Consider the following 19,905-nt stretch of genomic DNA (forward strand, 5'->3'; position numbering starts at 1 on the left):
TTATCTTTATGTTAAAAGAACTATCTTAATGGCATGCATTCATATGCCTGCAGAAGTCCGCTAGCCTTATAAGCCATCTGCCTCCCCTCTCCACAAGATATTCAATGTCCATCCAGAGATTTGAGCTCTGAATTTAGTTCAAACTGATTTTAGTGAGTGCATGGTAAAGAGGGTTTCTTTATTTTTAAATTGAGGTGTTATATATACTTCAGTGATGAACTGTTCTCTTTGCTCTCTACAATGAACTTAATATTTACCCTCAGCCATGATTAGTCTATCATACCTATGATATCTACAATAGCTCCAAGAATGTTCATGTTTAAATGTCCATTTCTTTTGTTCTTTTCATATAGCAAGTTTGATCTGTCTTTTATGTCCTCATTGTGCTGCCTTGAAAGCATAGGCAGTGTCACGTATTTACAAAGAAATAGCCTGGTATAATCACATCAATCACTAACTGGCTTCCATGCTTTGTATGCTTTTTCATGCCTTATTTTAAAATATTTTCTATTTCTCATCACCTCTCTACCGTTAAGAAACAGATATTTCTAAACTATTTATAAATAGCTGGAGAAGACAATTGCATGCAACCTCTATTTTAGATATCCCAAATAATAAAAACAAATTACAGCAGTACGTAATTTTTTAAAGTACTTGTGTGTCACTGTGTATTTAATGTAATAAACCAGATTTTTTCCACATCTTTTTTTCTGCAAATATTTTTAGCAGCATCTGTCAAATTCATACCTGGAGGGTGAGTCTTTTGTTCTCACAAGCGTAACCCTTGTGTTATAAAATGAGTTTCATTCCCTGAATCAGTTTCTCTTGGCATTTCTCAATAGGTCTCTCTGCCATTGTCTCAGCTGCCAGCTAAAGCTCCTTCTGTGTTTTTGATTGACTTTTCTTTCCAAATATATACCTCAGAGACCTAAGAGGTGGCATTGCTCTTCCATTGCCCTCTTTCCACTTTGCCCATTTTCAAAGTTAACCCACTGACCTCAAGTACAAATTGCCTTAGCAAGGACATCATTAAACCCATCGTTTCTTGAGGGATGTACAATGAACATCTAGAATAACAGCACCCATATGGTCCCTTGGATATTAGAAGTAAATCCTCATGCATTTTTGCAGTTTCATGCGATTTTTTAAGTGCCTTGGGAAACTTTGTGTCCCAGCTGCCATCTATGCCAGAGGGTGTTTCACAGTGTTCTCCAGGGAAAACACATGCTTATGTGTTTCTAATGTCTTTAATTATCATCCTCATTTCTTTTATATTCCTTTATATATCAATAATTAGACTTTCAAAGTACAGTTCTAAAACATATCAAATCACATCCTTGTTAGTGGTTTTCTTGTAAAGTAAAATCAAGTGATGTGATCAGAGATGTGTCTCACATCCTTGAAGTAAATATTTTTCTACCATGTTTATCAATATTAGTGGTACAGAATAACAGAAGTCTAAAACTGTAAAAGGATATGCTGCATAATCTAGGAAACAACACTGACCAACGTCTCTCTTCATATTTTTGTCACCAGAAATCACAAAGAATACTTGCATAGCAAGGAACATTCAGTGTGAGAGTAGTAAAGTTAAAAATAAACTACTCCAATGTATTAAAAAAAAAAAACAAACACAAACTAATTTATAATCTGGCACTTCTGTGCCAAAATCTACTCTCCACAGACACGCGTCAAGTTTCTCCAAGAGTAGCCATAGTGTGAAAAAAAATAATTATCATGCTATCAATCTTTTTCTCAGCATGGCATTAAAACTGGAGACACTTAAATAGAAAAGTTCAATGTTTTTATAAACTGAGCATACCTAAATAACCTTATATTATTGGTTTTTTAAGGAATTATATAGTAAATAATGAAATTGTTAATATAAATTAATTTAAATATTTCTTTTTTAGTGTGGTTGAAAGATTTTGTTCACCAAGTTATTTTTGCTTCTGTTATAAATTGTAAGTTATAGAATTTAAACCAAGAAAATATAAAGATGTTGGTATTTTGCTGAGTAGAAAGTTCTACTTTTTATCAAAACAATTTATACAGTAATTTAGGTAGCTGAGCTCCATGTAACATTTTAGTTCTGTGGGTTTCTACTACTCTGACATTAAATCATATTTCAGAAAATTCCTGATTATATCTTGGATGTATACTTACCTTTCTCAGTTAAAAACAAAATGTAATTTACAGGCCTGAACTACCACATTCTACTTAGGATCTACAAGTTATACTACACTGCTGGGTCTGAGTCCCTTCCTAAGGATAATGTCTGAAGTGTGTCTTGGTCTGTGTGCTGGAAAGCACGTGAGAGTTATGAATCGGCTGTGCAGTGATAAGAGAACACTATTCTACCTTATCTCCCTCACTACTGGAGCAGACAGGCAGGGATATCATGGCTTCTAAAAGGAAAGGACAGATTCTAGCTTCCAGTCAATTAATATGCAAAAAATGGTATTCAGCCAGTGCAAATATTTTCCTGGAGTGAGTGGTTGTGCATTAGGTGGCAAATGCCCAGTCCCTGAATTAATTTGTTTTTATAACAGAGGAAATGCAGAGAAAAAGCCATTCCTTATTTATGATACTTAGGTTCCTTCATCCTTAGTCCTTAGAGAGAAGACCTGATCGAAACTGCTTTGGATCAGAAACTGTGCTAGTTCATTCTTTGTAGGAAAAGTAATCTATTTTTATCATTTATATATCTAGACAGAATTCTAAGCTGTCATCCTATAAGGTAACAGGCTGTGTCTAAAGACTCAAAAAGATGAGCCTTTTCTGCTAGTGATAAAGTGATAAGCAATGTGAGGTAGAAATCAGCACTATAGGTCATTAGACTACTCTCAAATTCTAGAATAATTCTGGCAGAATTTCACGCTAATGATAATATTACCAAGGAACCCCAATACATTCCCATGATGCTCAGAAGTTCTGTCTTGCCAGGCACTGAATGCATTTCCATTCCCATTGTATGATTTCACATTGCATTTGAAGTAATATATTTAACTCCTTTCTACTGTACCATTTTGTGGTCCTAGCAAGGTTACACTTTTCCATGCTACAGTAGTGTTAGTTCCATCTACTCTGAGAATGTCAGTGAAAATATTCTCAGCGTGTATCTTTCATACCTGATAGCTTTCTGCTTCCTTTCCCCCTTCTTTCTTTATTATCATTGCTATTGACTGTTCTGTTATTCCCTGATGTTCTGTTTTTCCTTGATGTTGGATATCAATTGAATGTGATTTGAAACAGCTTCCCTGGCATAGAAAGATGTGATGTTATTTTTTTGAAGAGAAGATTACATTAATGTAGATGAGAAACCAGCATTTTTCTGCTCCGGTCCTTTTTGTGCCACTTGCGTCACTGACACCTGCTTCTGCTGTCTTTCCTATCTTTCTTCTTGCATGCAGATCAGTGCTCTTTCTGGATTCCTTTCTAATTAGAACCACAGAACAACTGAAGACTAAGTGCAGTTCCTCTGCAAACACATTTTTTAGTCCTGTCTGGATGATTTATGCCCTCTTACAATCGTTATGTGCTTTTCACCACTTCGATAGGCTAAAGAGATGATTCCTTGGTGCACATAGCTGCTCTAGCTGAAACTGAATGTCAGAAAAATAGAATCAAATCTTCAAAGGCTAACTCAGCTACCAAGCTCCTCCACGCTTTGACCATTCTGTCTGTTCTGTCCATCTGAAACCTTATTCACTCCTCTGCTGTATTCAGAATGCAGGGCTCCAGACAGATTCCCTCTCTCCTCCGCCCTAAGCCAGATGTGACCCATCAAGTCTTCATTCAACTGGACAGGCCAACCTGATGAATGAACCAGCAAGGAGGGGGCCATGGGGTAAGCTGATTGTCCTCTTTTAGGCGTCTTTAGGCTCTTCTTCAGCTCCGCTGTGTTCCCCAACACATCTGTACTTTTAATAGTTTTGTAGCTGACAAAATGTTTCTCTGTAAGTGCTTCTGTTCCAAATGCTGTTTAACCTCACAGTCCTGTTTTAGTTTGGCTCTCTGATGGCAACTTCTTTTAAAGCCTCACAAACAAAAACCTCCAAACAACTACTAAAGAGTTGTGTATACCCATTGAAAAATAAGACTGATTTCCACAGCATCACATTCTTGCAGAGTGTCTTTTTTTTTTTTTTTAATCATATGAATCAATCACAATTCCATAGCTATTTCAGGACATTTATAGAAACATGGCCCAGACCAAAACAACAGAAAATATGAGGATAACAGAAAAATACAGGATAACACTGTATATATGCAGCAATATACATACATGACTAAAGAGACTTTTACTTCATTCATTCTTAATTTATTATTTGAGCTGCTAGAAACATAATGTTGCCAAGGCGTCAATTATGTTTCATTTTATAAATCAAACTAATTAAGAACCAGATGCAATCTGAGTGAAAAAGAACTGAGGTCAGTGCTGTGCACCATATGTATGACAGTGCTTACTCATGATGAGGAGATGGACTGGACAGCTGTGAATTTTCCTGCTATAGGAGTTTCATTGTGCTCAGATAGTGTAACAAACTTATCTTTGGTTTTCCAGTTTATTTTTGAATTTCATAGTAAAACTAGAGAAAAAGTGAGCAATGACACCATAACTTCAAAAGACTAAGGGATAAAAACTTACGAAAAAAAAATAGAGGAGGATAATAATTTGGTCAGTAGATTAGGATGAAAATAAATCTATTTTATTAATAATATGGAACATAGATGAAAGAAGTCACAGAGGTAAGAACAAACTGAATCTTCAGTATGACTTAAATTTCAGATACATAATGGAGAAAATAAACATTAAATCAGGGTCTCAAAACTGAACTGATTAGTGGGCAGAAAGGCACTGGTATGAATGAGTACAGAATTTCTGAACTAAGTGCTGTCAGGACAATAGGAAGATTTACACTGTTTTCTGTCTGGAATTTGTCTTCCAATAAAACATTGTTCCAATAGCCCTTTAATTTTCAAAGGTTGCCTGAGTACTTTAAAAACATAACTCCTCTAAAAGCTAACAACACCCATGATAATTTCAGTCTAGGACTTTAAAAGTATTTCATAAGTAGTATTTATAACTAAGTGAATATAGAATGGAGATAAGTTTACAGATTTTTAATCATCTTTTAAAATATGTGAAGAGATTTTGCCCAGACAGGTGGTGGAGGACCCATCCCTGGAGACATTCAAGATCAGGTTGGATGAAGCTCTGAGCAGCTTGATCTAGTTGGAGATATCCCTGCTTGTGGCAGGGGGTTTGGGCTAGATGACCTTTGGAGGTCCCTTCCAGCCCAGACATTCTATGATTCTGTTCTATTCTATGATTCTATTTCTGCTGAAGTACTATTTCTGGCTTCATGGGTGGATCTAATCCCTCTAGGTTTTCTGCAAGAAACAATTAATGGGCAATAGACTGACCATATTTGATTTCTTGTAAATGAGTTTATTTCACTGAGTAGGAAGAAAGATGTCCTAGAGTTGAAGGTTCTGGCAGGGCCTCTACCTCTTCAACAACCTCAGTATATTACCTGACAGAGACATATTGCATCATAAGGTGTCGCCCTGTGTTTTCACTTCAGTGTTAGGTATTGCTCTGAATATTTGGATTTTCTTTCTAAGTACCTAGTCAACTGTTATGGCACAAGACCATTTTTTCTTTCTTCTTTTTTCACCATGTAAATTTGGAATTAATTTTTGAATTTGTTTTGTCATGTTCTAAATAAAGGCTGTTGAGGGGGAATAACAATTAATTTATTGGTTACTCTAATTGTACTTTTCTTTCGTCAATTAATGAGAAACTAGATAGGAGTCCCATTTTAAAGTTTCAGTTCTAGTAAAGATGACAAAACCCCAGCACTCTTCTACTAGAGAAAAAATCTGGGCAGGCTAAAAATGAAAACAATATCAGCAGATTAGCTGTTAAATTTTCCTTTGATTAGTAAAAATCTCCTTTTGTCATTATAACAGATAGAAAGTGTACAGACTATCTGCACGTAGTTCCTCTATTAAAATAGAAGGTATTAATTTTTCACACTTAGCCTCAAGGCTTGTCTCATAAACCATTGCACAACTAACAGTATAATGTGAATTAAAAAGACAAAGACCATGTTTCAGTTTGCATCCTGTTTTGAACCAATTACACAAGTGGCATCCAGGAAGGAAGTAATTATTACTGGAATCACAGTTATTCTTCCTATGAAGTGAATATTAGATGGATTATTATGTGAACTCTATGTCTTTATATTCTCCTAAACCTGACTGGTATGGTCACATTTATTGCATACCCTTTCATTTCCTCCTTACTCATTTTAAGGAGGTGACAGTTCAAGAATGGGCTGTATTTCTCTGGCAAGAGCAAATATAGCAATATCAAAAATGAAGGAAATCTGAAATTTTTAATAATTTTGGCCAGAGCTTCTCATGTCAGTCTTCAAAGGATAAGGGAGGCAAAGCTTTTATCCTGTTGGCTGGTTGTTTTTTTTGATTTTGTTTTTGTGTTTTTTGTTGTTTTTTTTTTAATACCACTTACAATATTTTCCCATCAACTTCTGATTTTGTAATTTGTATGGGTGGCCTTGTTGTAAATTGAGTCACTTTGTTGGTCTTCATTTATATCTATCTAATTAGGATGTATTCTATTTGGCAAGCATCCAGTAATTAGTGATATAATTATGTAATTATTAGTATTTAATATTTATCTAACAAATATGCCTAGAAGGCAATCCATTCAGAGGCCAGAAAAGAGGTAGAGTATGTGATTATACTGAATGCAAAGATCTTATATGCTGAGCCAAATGCAGAAAATAAATGAAACGCATAAGTTGACCTGTCTAGTCTGGGGAGAGAGTTTGCATATCCTAAAATGATAGGATGTGCATACTTGCTAATCAGTGCTGATTACAGAGGGAGTGAAGAAGGGCCCCTGTTTGAAGTGAGAAAATAAGCCAGCTTGTTAGGGAGAGATAAATAGAAGAACTTCAAGAAAAGGACCAGATGTCTGCTTGATGGTGCTGAAGAGGGAGAGCTAGTGGGGTCCTTCGGAGATACCACGGACGCGTGCACAGTCAGATCCCAGTCAATCAGCTAAGCCATGGTAGCTCTCTGCCCATATTAAGCCAGCAGAGGCAGATCACCCCAGCCTGGCCTAAATTAATTGTGGGCTCAAATAAGTAAACTTCACCCTTGCATTAGGCTAAGGGCTACATACATTCTTGAGCAGTAACTGTAACACTATGGGGTTGGGGTTTTTTTGATGCATGTGATTCTATAATAAGTGTTAAGTCAGGAATAAAGTCTTATCTGTTGAATTTTGAATGGAGTTAGGTATTTCAGTCATAAACCTTAAAAGGAGTTTCAATAATAATCACTGAATGTTGATGGAAGTACTGTGCTCTGTTCTGTGGAATATTGGACTGTCTTGAACATGAACACTGTTTTTTCTCTTTAATTTTTAGAATGTAGTAAATGACATAACAGTTTTACATTGCTTTCATAAAAACACATCGAATTTTTTTTCTTTGTGTTTTGTTAGGAAACTTTCAGTCTAACCTAAAATTAAAGCTAAAATCTAGGTTGTAGGAAATGATAAAAAAAAAAGATCAAAATATTTCATGTAACTTTTTAAAACTTGTTGTTCCCTGACTTTGCTTAGCTCTGTCATGTCACTTGTAACATTTTCATCCATTATGTATGACCCTTCTGTAAACTATACAGTGTTCACCCCAATAAAGATTAAGCCCTTGTGATCTAAGAGCCCTCAAGAAGAGTGATGATTTTTTGATTAAAAAACTGTTCTGGAGTTCAGAATAGTTTTGTATAGCCTGTTACAGGTTCCCTGTATGATTTTGGACAAGTCATTTAATCACTGTGCCTGTCATTGTGCCATGTGTACACTGCAGATGTTCTTTTAAAATTTTCATCTGATACTCACATATGACATTAATGGCACCTATTAGCAGCTCCTTATGGATTGGTAAAGTTTGAGCTTTTCAAGAGCTTGCATTATAGTGTCTCTGTGGGTTCTTCTGAAACTCCCAGTTAGAAAACATAAAATTTATTCTGCAGCTCAGGGAAGGAAATGGTGGAGGAAATAGTTTAGTGACAGCAGTAGCTAAAGCATTGTATCTGTGATACAAGCTGTAATACTAAATATAGAGAAAGGTAGTTTAGACTCAATTCTGCACTACACATCTCCTTCCATAATATTTTATAGTATAATGATCTATCCCACAATATTACAACTTCAGTCTTTGTACGACTAATATGTGTTTTTAAATCGGAATTATTATTTTTTATAACAAAATAAATTTCTCTAATTTTGTACGTCTCTTTTGCTAAGCTGCAAGACCAAAAGATGTATGTGCTAAAATCTTTTTAAAAGTTCTAATGCAGACTGTCTAGCAGAACCACTTGCTTCAAGACTTTGTATAAAGAACTTGCCTTTTCTTAGACTAAAATTGTTTTTCTTATTTTTTTTTCTTTTCTTTTTTTCCAGTAAGGAAACATGTATCCTAATCAAAGTATATGTAGGATGTAGGGGTTTTTTTGGTTGGTTGGTTGGTTGTTTTTTTGTTTGTTTGTTTGTTTGTTTGTTTGTTTTTTCTCTCCTTTTTGATTACTTGTATTCTTTCATGATTTTGGAGGGGTTTTTTTGTTATCCTCCTTTGCCAGTAGAATTGCCTAATCTCTTGTAATGCTTTTACTTGACTATGCTTCATATTTTTATTGCAGCTTCTGCTTATACATTTAATTTTTACTTTGTCAGACTCTTCATCATGAATTAGAAGAGAACAGGGAACTGTGGTATGCAAGGTGTTCTCTTAGCATAGGTATGCATTATTTATTTGTACTCTGTAACTTTTCAGCTTGATATGAAAAGAATGAATAAGATGTCTTCTGGTTTGTTCCACATGAATTTCAGTCGTGACAAACAAATGTTTTACTGTTTGCAGAATCTCCATCCTTGGAGATATTCAAAAGCTGCCCAGACATGGTCCCGGGCTCTAGATAGCTGCATTGAGTAGCAGGGTAGACCAGAGACCTCCATAGATCACTTCCAACCTCAACCATTTTATGAAAACTCTCGAACCTCTTATGATCTGATGCTGTAGTTTGCAGATATTTACCAATTTAAGTATTGACTTAGTAATATCTCTACAGTGGTGAGGCAGATGTTGACATCTTTCCCTGTCTCTTTCTTCTTGCTGGATTATGTGTTGTCACACAACATACATAAGAAAGTCAGAGTCTTGCAGTATGTTCCAGTTGTGAGATTTAAAGGCATATGCACATGCATATCCTGTAGACCTGCTTTGATTTTCAGTAATCAGTTGTGTATGCTAGTTTGGAACTTCTGGCTGTGCCAGATTTTCTCTATGTAATATTCACTTGGTGTGGAGAAATTTTCCCAAGAGTATCTGGAACATTTAATTTGAAAACTTTTTGCAATCTATTCCACTCTATAGACAGATAATTGTTTTTTTCTCTTACTGAAATTCCTTCTTCAGATGCATTTTGCTGTTCCCTGCATTTCAAATGACCATTAGTCTTCACCATAGGAGACACATTGTCATGGAGGTGTGCATATAATGAGACATTATGTGTATACTTGGGGTGTAAGACAGAGGTATAGATTACTGCCATTAATGGCCTGATGATAACAATTTGTTATTGTTATATGTAATCTGCATATGAGATTGTCTTCAAAAAGTCATTACCATGCTGCCTGTGTGCCCAAGGGCAATCTTATACCATAGCATTTCAGTCTTTCAAATTGCAAAGAGCTAATATAACTCTTGATGACATTTACAGAAAAGTATAATAGCACTCCTTTCAGTTCTTTCACAGAAATTATTCTCACTGAAGTTAAAGGGAGTTCTGCCTACATAAGAACTGCAGGATCAGGCACTTTTTAAAACCAAAGCTATATTTTTTTTCCTTAAGTGGCACCAGCTCAAGAAAATGTTAAGTCAGAAATGGTTTTAATTTATTTTCTGACTTAAAATGTCTCAGCCAACATAAGTCATATTTAACTTTCAATGTTCTTTGGCGAAGAGTACAAATTATAATTTTTTTATCATAGTAAATTGTTATGTCAAAGCTATAAACCCCTGAAAATTGGCATTTTGTAATGTAAGTACTGACAAGACCTTTATGACATCAGCACAGAGGTAGCATTCTATAAATGCTGGCTGTTTTTTTTAATAGTCTGGTGGTTGCTTTCTGCCACTGTATTTCAAAGTGGATATTATAAAAAAAAAAAAAAAAAAAAAGTAATATCTTAATAGAAAGCCACTAGTATGGCTTGAATTTGGCTAACCATAGTAACAAGACTTCAGCATGGTTGATATGCCTGATTCCACATTCAGGTTTGAACAATTGTTATATGATCTACTGGCAAAATGGTTTTAATTCTTACTTGTGAGTATGTTCCATACAGTAATGGATGAGAAAAGAAAGACAATAATCAAATTTAAAACCCAAAATGTTCCTGTTTGTTGGTTCTTTTTTTTGGTTTGGTTGGTTTGGGTTTTGTTTTTGTTTTTTTTTTTTTCTATGGTATTCTTAGCTTGTATTCTAGAAAGAAAAAAAATCACTTCAAGCATTTGTTATTTTCTTAATAGTTCTGAGGACTCCAAACTTTTTCAGATCACTGAAGAATGTGTGTGAAGTGAGGAAGGGGAAGAACATAGGATTGAGTTCTTGGAACCTGTCCATCAGCTAGCAAAAGTACTATAAATTTCATTGAATCTATTTGAGATTTAGCTTTACACATAAGAGAACCCCACATCAGTGGAACATGTAAAACTAAATCTCACAGTAACATAAGGGGCTTAGGTGCCCATCTCTCATTAGTTTCACCTCGTAGACTGCACTTGTAAGTTTATATTCATAGAAAGTAAAGGAACATGTTATCCCTAAAGAGAAATACAGATATCAAAGCTTTGGGATATTTTGGCTTTTTTATTTATCTTTGCAACATTTTGTTGGAATCTGGTAACACAGTAATGGTAATTTCTTCGTGAATATTGCCATTATTTTATGGAAGGATTCCAAACTACAGTATTAGTTTCTGAAACTTTTTTTGTTAAAATAGTAAGATAATAGAATTAACTAGAATATGTAGATTTAAAAAATGATCCATCAGTCCACGCAAATTAGCTGTGTTAATAATGTATTTTTAATGCTAAGCACATTTGACAGCCATTTCATCTCTCTTTCTAAACCAGAGCTTGGCAACCTGCATTAATTCCTACACTTTACAGATGTAACACTCCGTGCACATGCCATGTAGTGATGTGATCCGAATAAAGTAAAGCATGTCAAAGCAATGTGATTATTAGTAAACAGGTTTGTGGCTGGCTTGTTGAATACAGAAGAGAAAAAATGAGAGGCAAAAGCCAGTATTGTTTTAGCATATCTTACATCTTCACTGGCCTGAATTTGCTTCAGATTGTGGGAGTGTCAATCATAACTGACACCAGAGGATTCGGAAGAAATAAATGGGCATGTTGTGAGAGTGGGTGAGATTAAAATCAGGTATCTTTGGAACAGTTCAGACAACTGTGGTAACTGTGTAGCTTGAACACACCTAGTGTCCAAAGTTTCCTGGTTTGACTTGCCCTAAGTATCTGTAAATTAAAGACAGTCCAAATTATTTCTCTACCCTATTAACAATAAACTGGCATTGTTTCAGACTCAATGCATGCTTCTACACCATTAGTTCATCTACAGAGGTTTTGTATCCTTCCTTCAATGAGTTAAAAAACCAAAGTACAAAACATAAGAGTTGCTGCTATACTGCAAGTGACCATATACATATGTTTGATTATAGTTCTGCTGGACTAAAGGTCAAAGCAAAGTTTTAAAATACTTAAGAGACAATTATCTAAAGTTCAGACTTTTCCAAAGGAACAGAACTAGAAATTATACAGACTATTATCTAAAGTTCACATTTTTCAGAGGAAAAAGGTAGGAGGAAATGGTTATTCCATCACTTTGCTGTTAATTTCTCTGGTGTTTTGTTTTTTGTTTTTGTTTTTTTTTTTTTTATTCTGACAAGAATTTATTTAGTAAAATTTCTGCAACACAGTAGCATTAATGTGATTATTCTCCTTTCCAAGAAATTTTAACATAGGGGAGTGATGTATTTTTATACATGAATAAATATTGATTTGCTCATGATTCAAAACTCCCAGCAGCGCTTTTTATTTCTGAAAAGGAATACATGACCTGCAAATGTGTCTGGAGTTCTTTTATTTGTTAGTTGATTAGCAGTTCAGTTCTGGCATAAGATATTATTATTTAGGCCACTTGGTATAGAAAAAAATAAAGACACAAAATATGTGACATTTTCCAATTCTTTTCCTTATCAGTACATTTTCTCACATTAATACTTTTTTTTTCTTTTTTTTTTTTTTCCCGCCTGTGTTCTTTACTGGTGTTTTAAGGAATTCCAGAATGTCCAAGTCTGTAGAAAAATAAAAATCCAACCAGGTGTTTGCTAATGTGTCACAGGATTGTTTTGTGAATTGCCTTTAGATATGTCAGTATGGGATGTGACTTACTGTGGTGCAGGAAAGACAATATGATCAGTCAGCTGAATTTTTATAGCACAAAAACTTTTTTCTTTTGAACCTGATGCTCACTATCAACCTTGATAGCAGTCATCAATCTACTGTTTTGAAGACATAACAAATTTTTGACATTCATGAAAAGCAGGTCAGTTTCAAATGCCTGTGAATGCTTCATTGCCCATATGGTTTGGCTATCATAAGTCAGACAAAATGGACCATAAAAGTGGCATCTTTTTATTGTCAGATTATTTTATAAGCCTTCTAATTCAACAGACAACTGCCAAATTTATTACATGTAAACTCAAAATTGTTCTCTTTTAATCAGGTACTCCTCTAGAAAGTGTTACAGCCTAAGGCAGAAGCAAAAGAAAAAAAACCCAAACCCTGTCTTACATAAACATAGTTGTATCTCTCAAAGCATTTTAATTGCATTCTTTTGGAAGCAAGAAACTGATGCTTCTAACTTCTACTTCAGAGTAGTCTGGAACATACAAATGAATTTTTCATCTCAATGCCTGTCTATGAATAATTTTCTGCTACAAGATGAGTATTGATGAGGCTGATGATGCTTTTGTAATTACAAGAATAAAAAAAAATTTCAAAACAGTTGAGCTGACAGAGAGACATCACATGCCAGGCTGTGAGAAGTGGATTGTTGGGGCTGCATTCGTTGGGCTTGTGTATACAGAGACTTTTTGAGAGATTCTCTCTGTGTTTGGATAACTTTATTCATTCCCACTTTCTAAAATGGGAATTTGAATCTTCCCCATATTTTTCTTTCATTAGGTTGGAATTTTGAAGAATGAAAAACACTGGTATTACTACAGATCTGTTGAAAATCTGTGCTTAACATTGTAACATCTCCAGTACTGAATAGTATCACAAGCAGCATGTACATGAATTAAGTTATACAAAGAGCTGAAATGGCATCTTAGCATTCTCTTGAACATTCTCTTCTACTGCATTTGCAGATGACTGCTAAATTTTCCATAGCTAAAATTTCTTAAAATGTTGTACATTTTCTTTTTTCTGCCTGTACTTCAGCAGCTTTCACTGAAACCTTAATAATAATAACTCAGTTATTTGAAGTTTTTATGTGAGAATATATGTCATTTATGAACTGAGAAAGGAAATGAATGAGCTGCCCTTGTCTTTCATTGTCACAAAAACAGAAGGGAGTATCACAGTAAGTATATTCTTGCTGGTCTTCTGCTTATGCAAAAGGAGTCTGTGTTACAGAGAATCTGTTTTAGACTAAAAAGTGTCAACGGAAAGATAGCTCTAATAAACATGAGGAAACATTTATTTCTGTCATTTTAGTGCTTCTAGCTGTAAAGGTTGCACTTAAAATTCTTTCTTCTCATAAGTAATATATCCCACTTAGATAACATTTTCTACCAGAAAGTTCTTAATACCATTAAGGATGTGATCTTTCAGAGAACATTGTAAAAAGGAAGGAGAGGGAAAAACAGAAAAAGAGCCATGTAGGTGTAAAGTTACAGAGCAGGGAAGTCCACTGATCTCAATATGTTAAAGAAACCATGAGAAAATTAAAGAATTGCAATTAAGTGTGCAGAGAAAGTGACACTTGGATGTAAACTGACTCTCTCTGTGTTTTGCTTTTGTTCTGTCATTTTATTGTCTGACTCAAAATTGCAAAATTCATTCTTGTACAAAGTGGAAGATAAATAAGCTGCCTCCTGCCTGCTGGTTTCATATCCAGATTGATGTCAATGCCATTAAAGTCACTCATGCCCAGCAAATACAAAAGTAGCTTTGTATTAAAATTATTACACGTACATTTTGTCAAAAATCTTTCATCCAAGAACCTCAAAATAGATCAGGGGTTCATGAGCAGTTGGGAATCTGCAGGAAGCACTTGGCCCTGTGGTAAGCATGTCCTCAGTTATGGTTCTTTAAACTACTTTTGTCTAGAAATCACACTGGACATAATAGAAAGACTTTCTGCATTGTCATTCTTTGTTCTGTCTGTGAGGAAGACAGTCCTGTAACAGTCTCTTTCATTGCTGTTTCACAAATCTACTTGTAAATGTCAGAAACGGAGAGTCACGTGGTGATCTAAATTACTGAGTTGGTTTTATGTTTAAAGAACAGTAGAAATAGCTCTACATCTAAGTTGTAGTTATGTATTCCTAGAGCTGTGTTACTCTTACCTTACACCGATGCAAAAGTGTTTGACCATTTTAATCAATGATGAAGATCACTGTTCTTACACTACTCCTTAAGCCTGAAGGACAGGCTATAGCTCCTAGGCCACTCCATGTCGCTGGTACATCATCAGTGAAGTGGCATTTTATAGGACCCGGGCATTCAAATGAACTTTGTCAATTACTTCCCCCTCATAGAAAGGTGCACAACTCAAGTAGTCTCATTTTGATTGGGAGTGTCAAAGGAACACCTGAATATCCCTCACTGACTGGAGGTAAAGGCTGAACTGTCTCTCTCTGTGCCTGTGGCAGGTTACCTCAGAGCTTTATTAACAGAGAGGGGTTCTTTTATTGTGCATGTAATTTTCCTTGTTTTGCTAAAAGTAACATGAATAAATAAATAACCTGATCAGTGATATAATGAAGGATCAGTGGGTTAATTGGAGAGATGAGTGGGAAATGATTGCCCCCTCTCCTACTGAGCACCTGCTGCCAAGTTAATTCATGCAGCAGTGCTGGAGGTTGTTCCTGGAGGAGATTCCCACTGTTTTTTCAGCTACAGGTAAGGAGAATATCTACAGAGAGGAGAAAGCAAGTCAGATAAATTGTGTTTATTGATAATCAGCTGCTAGGTTTTATTTTTGAGTTCCAGGAACCAACTAGTATGTCAGTTAGAAAGTCATTGTTCTTCAGTCAAGTCACCTCTCCAGCAACACCAAGGCATATTCATTTCAGACCATAGCAAAGAGGGAGGAATTTCTTGCTAAACAGAATTCTCAAGTCGAAATTGACTACTTGCCATCCACTGGCAAAACAATTTGGTCTTTTCATTTGGATTTTCCTGTTCTTATTGACTACTTCTGATTGCCAGTTTCTTCGTGAGTGCACCAAATTCAACTTTAGTCAAACATCAGTTCATTAAAAAAAATAAAAAAGTTTATACTTTGCTCTGCTTGTCTTGCACCTCTTCTTATGTAGTACTAACTATTCATCTGCTACAACTTCTTTTACATTTAAATAGTTCATCTAATGTACCAATTTTCTTGTTTATATTTCACTTTCTCTTATGTGTTTTGAACTTGGTTTGGTAACTTACTGGTACCAGGTAGCTTTTTATACTCAGCATAGCTCCACTGATTGACAGAAATGGACACTTCATTTTCTCCAGCCCTCCTTCCTCTTGTTTTTTCTGCCCTCTTCTGTTTGTCTCTTTATAGTAATCCTCCTTTTTCACTTTGTTTTACTATCTGATTCTGCCTTATTAGAATTTTCTGAAAGAGGCAGAGTAGCAGTGAGTGTGCCAGAAAGATGGAAGGGATCTGAAGCTGTCACCAAAAAGAACAGCTTCGTTTTTTTTCATTTCTTTCTGAAGCAGGTGCCTTATGTCTTTTGCATATCTGTAAAGGGCAGGGATGGTAGGGCTCAGCATATCTATCAATCCTTTCCTTCAGCTTGGGCAGAGAAGGACTGTACCAGGCTTATAGGCCTCTACAGGCTGTGTCAGTACAGATTTCTAGAGCACATGAAGTTACTGTGTAATATAACTGCAAAAGTCTCTGGAATTCTGAATGACTACAGATGTGACTTTCAAGTGGGATTTCTCTCAAAGATAGAAGGAGATGAAAGTTAAGGCCTGTATTTTTTTCCTTTTTCCCTTTCTGTTAATCTCCAACACATTCAACCAAGGAGGAGTGCAGTTCTTGCTTAGTTCTAAATGTCTGCTAATCGTTGACTTAAAATATACTTGACTTTTCCACTGCATCATAGTGGTACATATAGTACTGGGTACCATCATGTAGTTTGGGTCCTATTTGAGTTGTCAGAATTCTTAAGAGCTTATACCTGAAATTTATCTTCAGTAAACACATATGCTTCCTTTAATTTTAAAAAGGGCATGAGGAAGAACTAGACTATTTATTTAGCTCCAGGGTGCCATCAATTTTGATGTGACTGTTTCTAACTTGAATAGATAAAAATTCAGGATTCATGGATAGAAAAATTGTTCAGAATACTTTTTGTTTTTCAAAGATACTGTGAAATGGCCATATTTATATTGTTTTAAAAAGTAGTAGGATCTTTATGTTATGTACCATAAATATTAAGAAAAATGTTGAAATGTTTACATAATCTACAATATAAATTATAGTAAGAACCTCTATAGTAAGAACCTGTGTGATCGGTAGGTGATTTCACCATGGAAGGGTTATAGTAAGACTGCAAAATGAAAGACCTGAACTTCAGAAGATTACTTGAAAGTCAATTATTTAGTTACTGAGTGGGAAAACAAGACTTTTTTGTGCTCTTGTATGAGGCAGATAACCCCATGTATTTAAATAACAATCTTTCTTCTCTTTTGTTTTATGGCTGTAATGAATTATCTATGGGAGTTGTCTACTGATTGATGTCTTGATATAGGTTCAGAACATGATAAAGATTAGAAATGCTTCATCCTGTAATTGTTATATTCTGTAAATACATTTATTCCTTATTGATATGCCTCCTTGCTAAGAAGGGCTTCAAGAATAAAATACTGCATTTTTGTGTTCTAATTTTTTTTTTAGGTGTGAAAAAAGTCTTTATAGTGTTTGCTTCATGAATATTTTCCCCTCCTTCCTTCTCTGTATCTACCTCTATCTTTTGTACTTTGTAGACTGCTGCTCATTTTCACCTATTTTGAACATACATGTATCTTTTATGTTGGGGCAATGATACATGGTGCACAAATATCATGGGGTGTCAGAAATGTTCCTGGTGATCACAGTTATTACAAATTGAACATTTCTAAACTATGTCATGTTTTCAAGTGAGTACCTGACCACTATGAAGAGCAAAGTCAGTACAAAACTTTCTTACAGTCACCGTATGTATACGTACATGTTGTCATGCACTTCAGGTACCTTTTTTTTTGGTTAAACTCAAGAATCAGGTCTGTTGTATCTGTCACATGAACACTGTGTGACTTTCATGTCTTCTCTTCCTTGTCACGTTAACTCTCAGTAATTTCTTTCCTTCCATGGAATGGCCTGTTTTATAGCATAAAATACCAGTAGGTATACTCTTTCCATGACACTTCAAGAAAATTAACCTGGATAACACAGGAGAGGAGAGGTTCATGAAAGAAGCTACAACATCTTTCTCCCAAATATGATGTGCAGTTTTATTTTTAAATTGTCATTTGTTTCATCAGCAACAGACACACGCATTCCTCTTCTGTGTGCCTGTCAAAACCTTTTTATTAATTTGTAGTGGGTTTTATTCCACAGAATAAGAGTTAAAAGCTAAAGCAAATATTTAAGTATGTAAATAAATCAGTGGTTTGCATATTTGACATGCCCACTAATCATGATTTATACCCGAGTATTCTGACATGTACAAGATTATTGATATTTGAGAGTATGCTGTTATATGGCTAGAATCTATTAATCCTTAAAACTATACACAATAGAATCTATATGATTACCCTAAGTAGAATCAAATAATTTCTTAATTGATTGCAATGATCAATCACAATTAATAATATTTAAAGTATCACATCTCACATTACTCACACATTATGTGTAGAGTATTACAGTTGCAAAGAGTTACAATGCAATCATTTTGATGGTGAACTGGGAACTCAGTGACTATGACAAGTTTTACTGTATGCAAAAAGGAAAAAGAACAACAACAAAAAATTATAATTCATCACTTAAATGTTTATTTTTATATATGTAGGCAAGACAAATGTCTGCATTTGCCAGTAAATTGTCTGCATCTGACTAGTGGCACAGCCATATTCATTGTTCTGTTTAAGGCTAAACTTAGGTGGCTACATGGGCCTCTGTTGGCATCCTGTAAGAAGTTCAACTTAGCACCTTACCAAAATGGTGTTAAAACCATTATTAAGAGGGAGAAAGTTGCAACTGTCTTTGTGCAAATACCTCATCTCTCCATTTTTTTGGAGATGTATTCTTCTACCTGTATTCTTCTGATTACTGTTACCAGTTAAGTGGATAATAGTACATGTGTTATAAAAACTGATAAGGAGCAACTTTATGTCTGGGTAGGATGCCATGTAGTCACCATGCCTCTGTCTGCTTCTGAAAATAAGTATCTGTATATGTATGCAGAGGTAAGAATGTCTTAGACTCATTTCCTCTGACTGCCTTCATAGGAAACACATTCTGTTTTGGTTTGTTCTGTTTTCATCATTGAGGCCAAATAAATGTTTAGATTGCCAAAAATTTGGCCTACAGCTTTCAATACATTCAGCTTTTCCTTTGTTTGTCTTTATATTGCTTATTAATAAAAAACAGGAATATTTTATAGCAGGCCAAAATATTTTGCAGTTTCTACTTTTATAATACGTGGAACATTTGTTTTAATTGATGAACGTGCTTTATTAAGTTTGAGTTCCTTTAAGATTTCCTTTCTCTCCTTGTTGTACGGGTTAATTTTTATGACTGTGTGATTTGAAAAGCAGTGATGAATCATGATGGGAAGACATCTATAGGGATGTATGCAAAGAAGAAAGTGAGGGGTTACCGTTATGATCATACCACATGACACAAGAAAACAGAAATGTTGTACTCCTTTATCTGGGGCATGGGCAGCCAGGCGGAAAGGGGCAGGACTTCTGTGTCACCTGCTGCTGGTATAATGAGTATAATAAAGTGCATATGTGTTTGTGCAGAGGTTTTCGGAACGCATTAGGAAAAGGCTGTGGTTTTAGCAGTTATTCTACTTGGTGAAACCATGCAAATTTTCCCTTTTTCCAGATAATACTCTCAGCATATTGGCAAAGCATAGTGGATTCAGCCGGCAGAAGCAAGAAGTCTATTTGCTGCCAATCATAATAAGTGACAGTGGGAATCCTCCCATGAGCAGCACCAGCACCCTCACTATTCGAGTCTGTGGCTGCAGCACTGATGGCATCGTCCAGTCCTGTAATGCTGAAGCATATGTACTTCCCATTGGACTCAGTATGGGAGCCCTAATTGCAATATTAGCATGCATCATTTTGCTGCTAGGTATGTATTCATTTCACAGCCTGGTGTTCAATGTTTTTCTGATTGCTGGGTGGCTGGCTGTAAGCAAGCAAAGTCACACAGAAGGATATAGAATCTGATGCAATGTAATATGCTGCAGTATAGAGGGACCTGGCAGGAATG

At 35.3% G+C, this 19,905-nt stretch overlaps 1 protein-coding gene across 1 annotated transcript in view; it reads left to right on the forward strand.

Moving 5' to 3' along the window:
* The window catches only part of CDH8 (cadherin 8, type 2), a gene marked incomplete at its 5' end in the record, with an annotated part of 94,431 nt that overhangs the window by 71,477 nt on the left and 3,049 nt on the right, over positions 1 to 19,905 (forward strand). Inside the window, one exon of the mRNA XM_008938485.1 lies at positions 19,513 to 19,764. Within this exon, the coding sequence (XP_008936733.1) occupies positions 19,513 to 19,764 (252 nt within the window). The remainder of the gene's footprint in view (positions 1 to 19,512; positions 19,765 to 19,905) is intronic.

The sequence above is a fragment of the Merops nubicus genome, unplaced genomic scaffold (assembly GCF_000691845.1).
Source record: "Merops nubicus isolate BGI_N331 unplaced genomic scaffold, ASM69184v1 scaffold33004, whole genome shotgun sequence".
Taxonomy (NCBI): domain Eukaryota; kingdom Metazoa; phylum Chordata; class Aves; order Coraciiformes; family Meropidae; genus Merops; species Merops nubicus.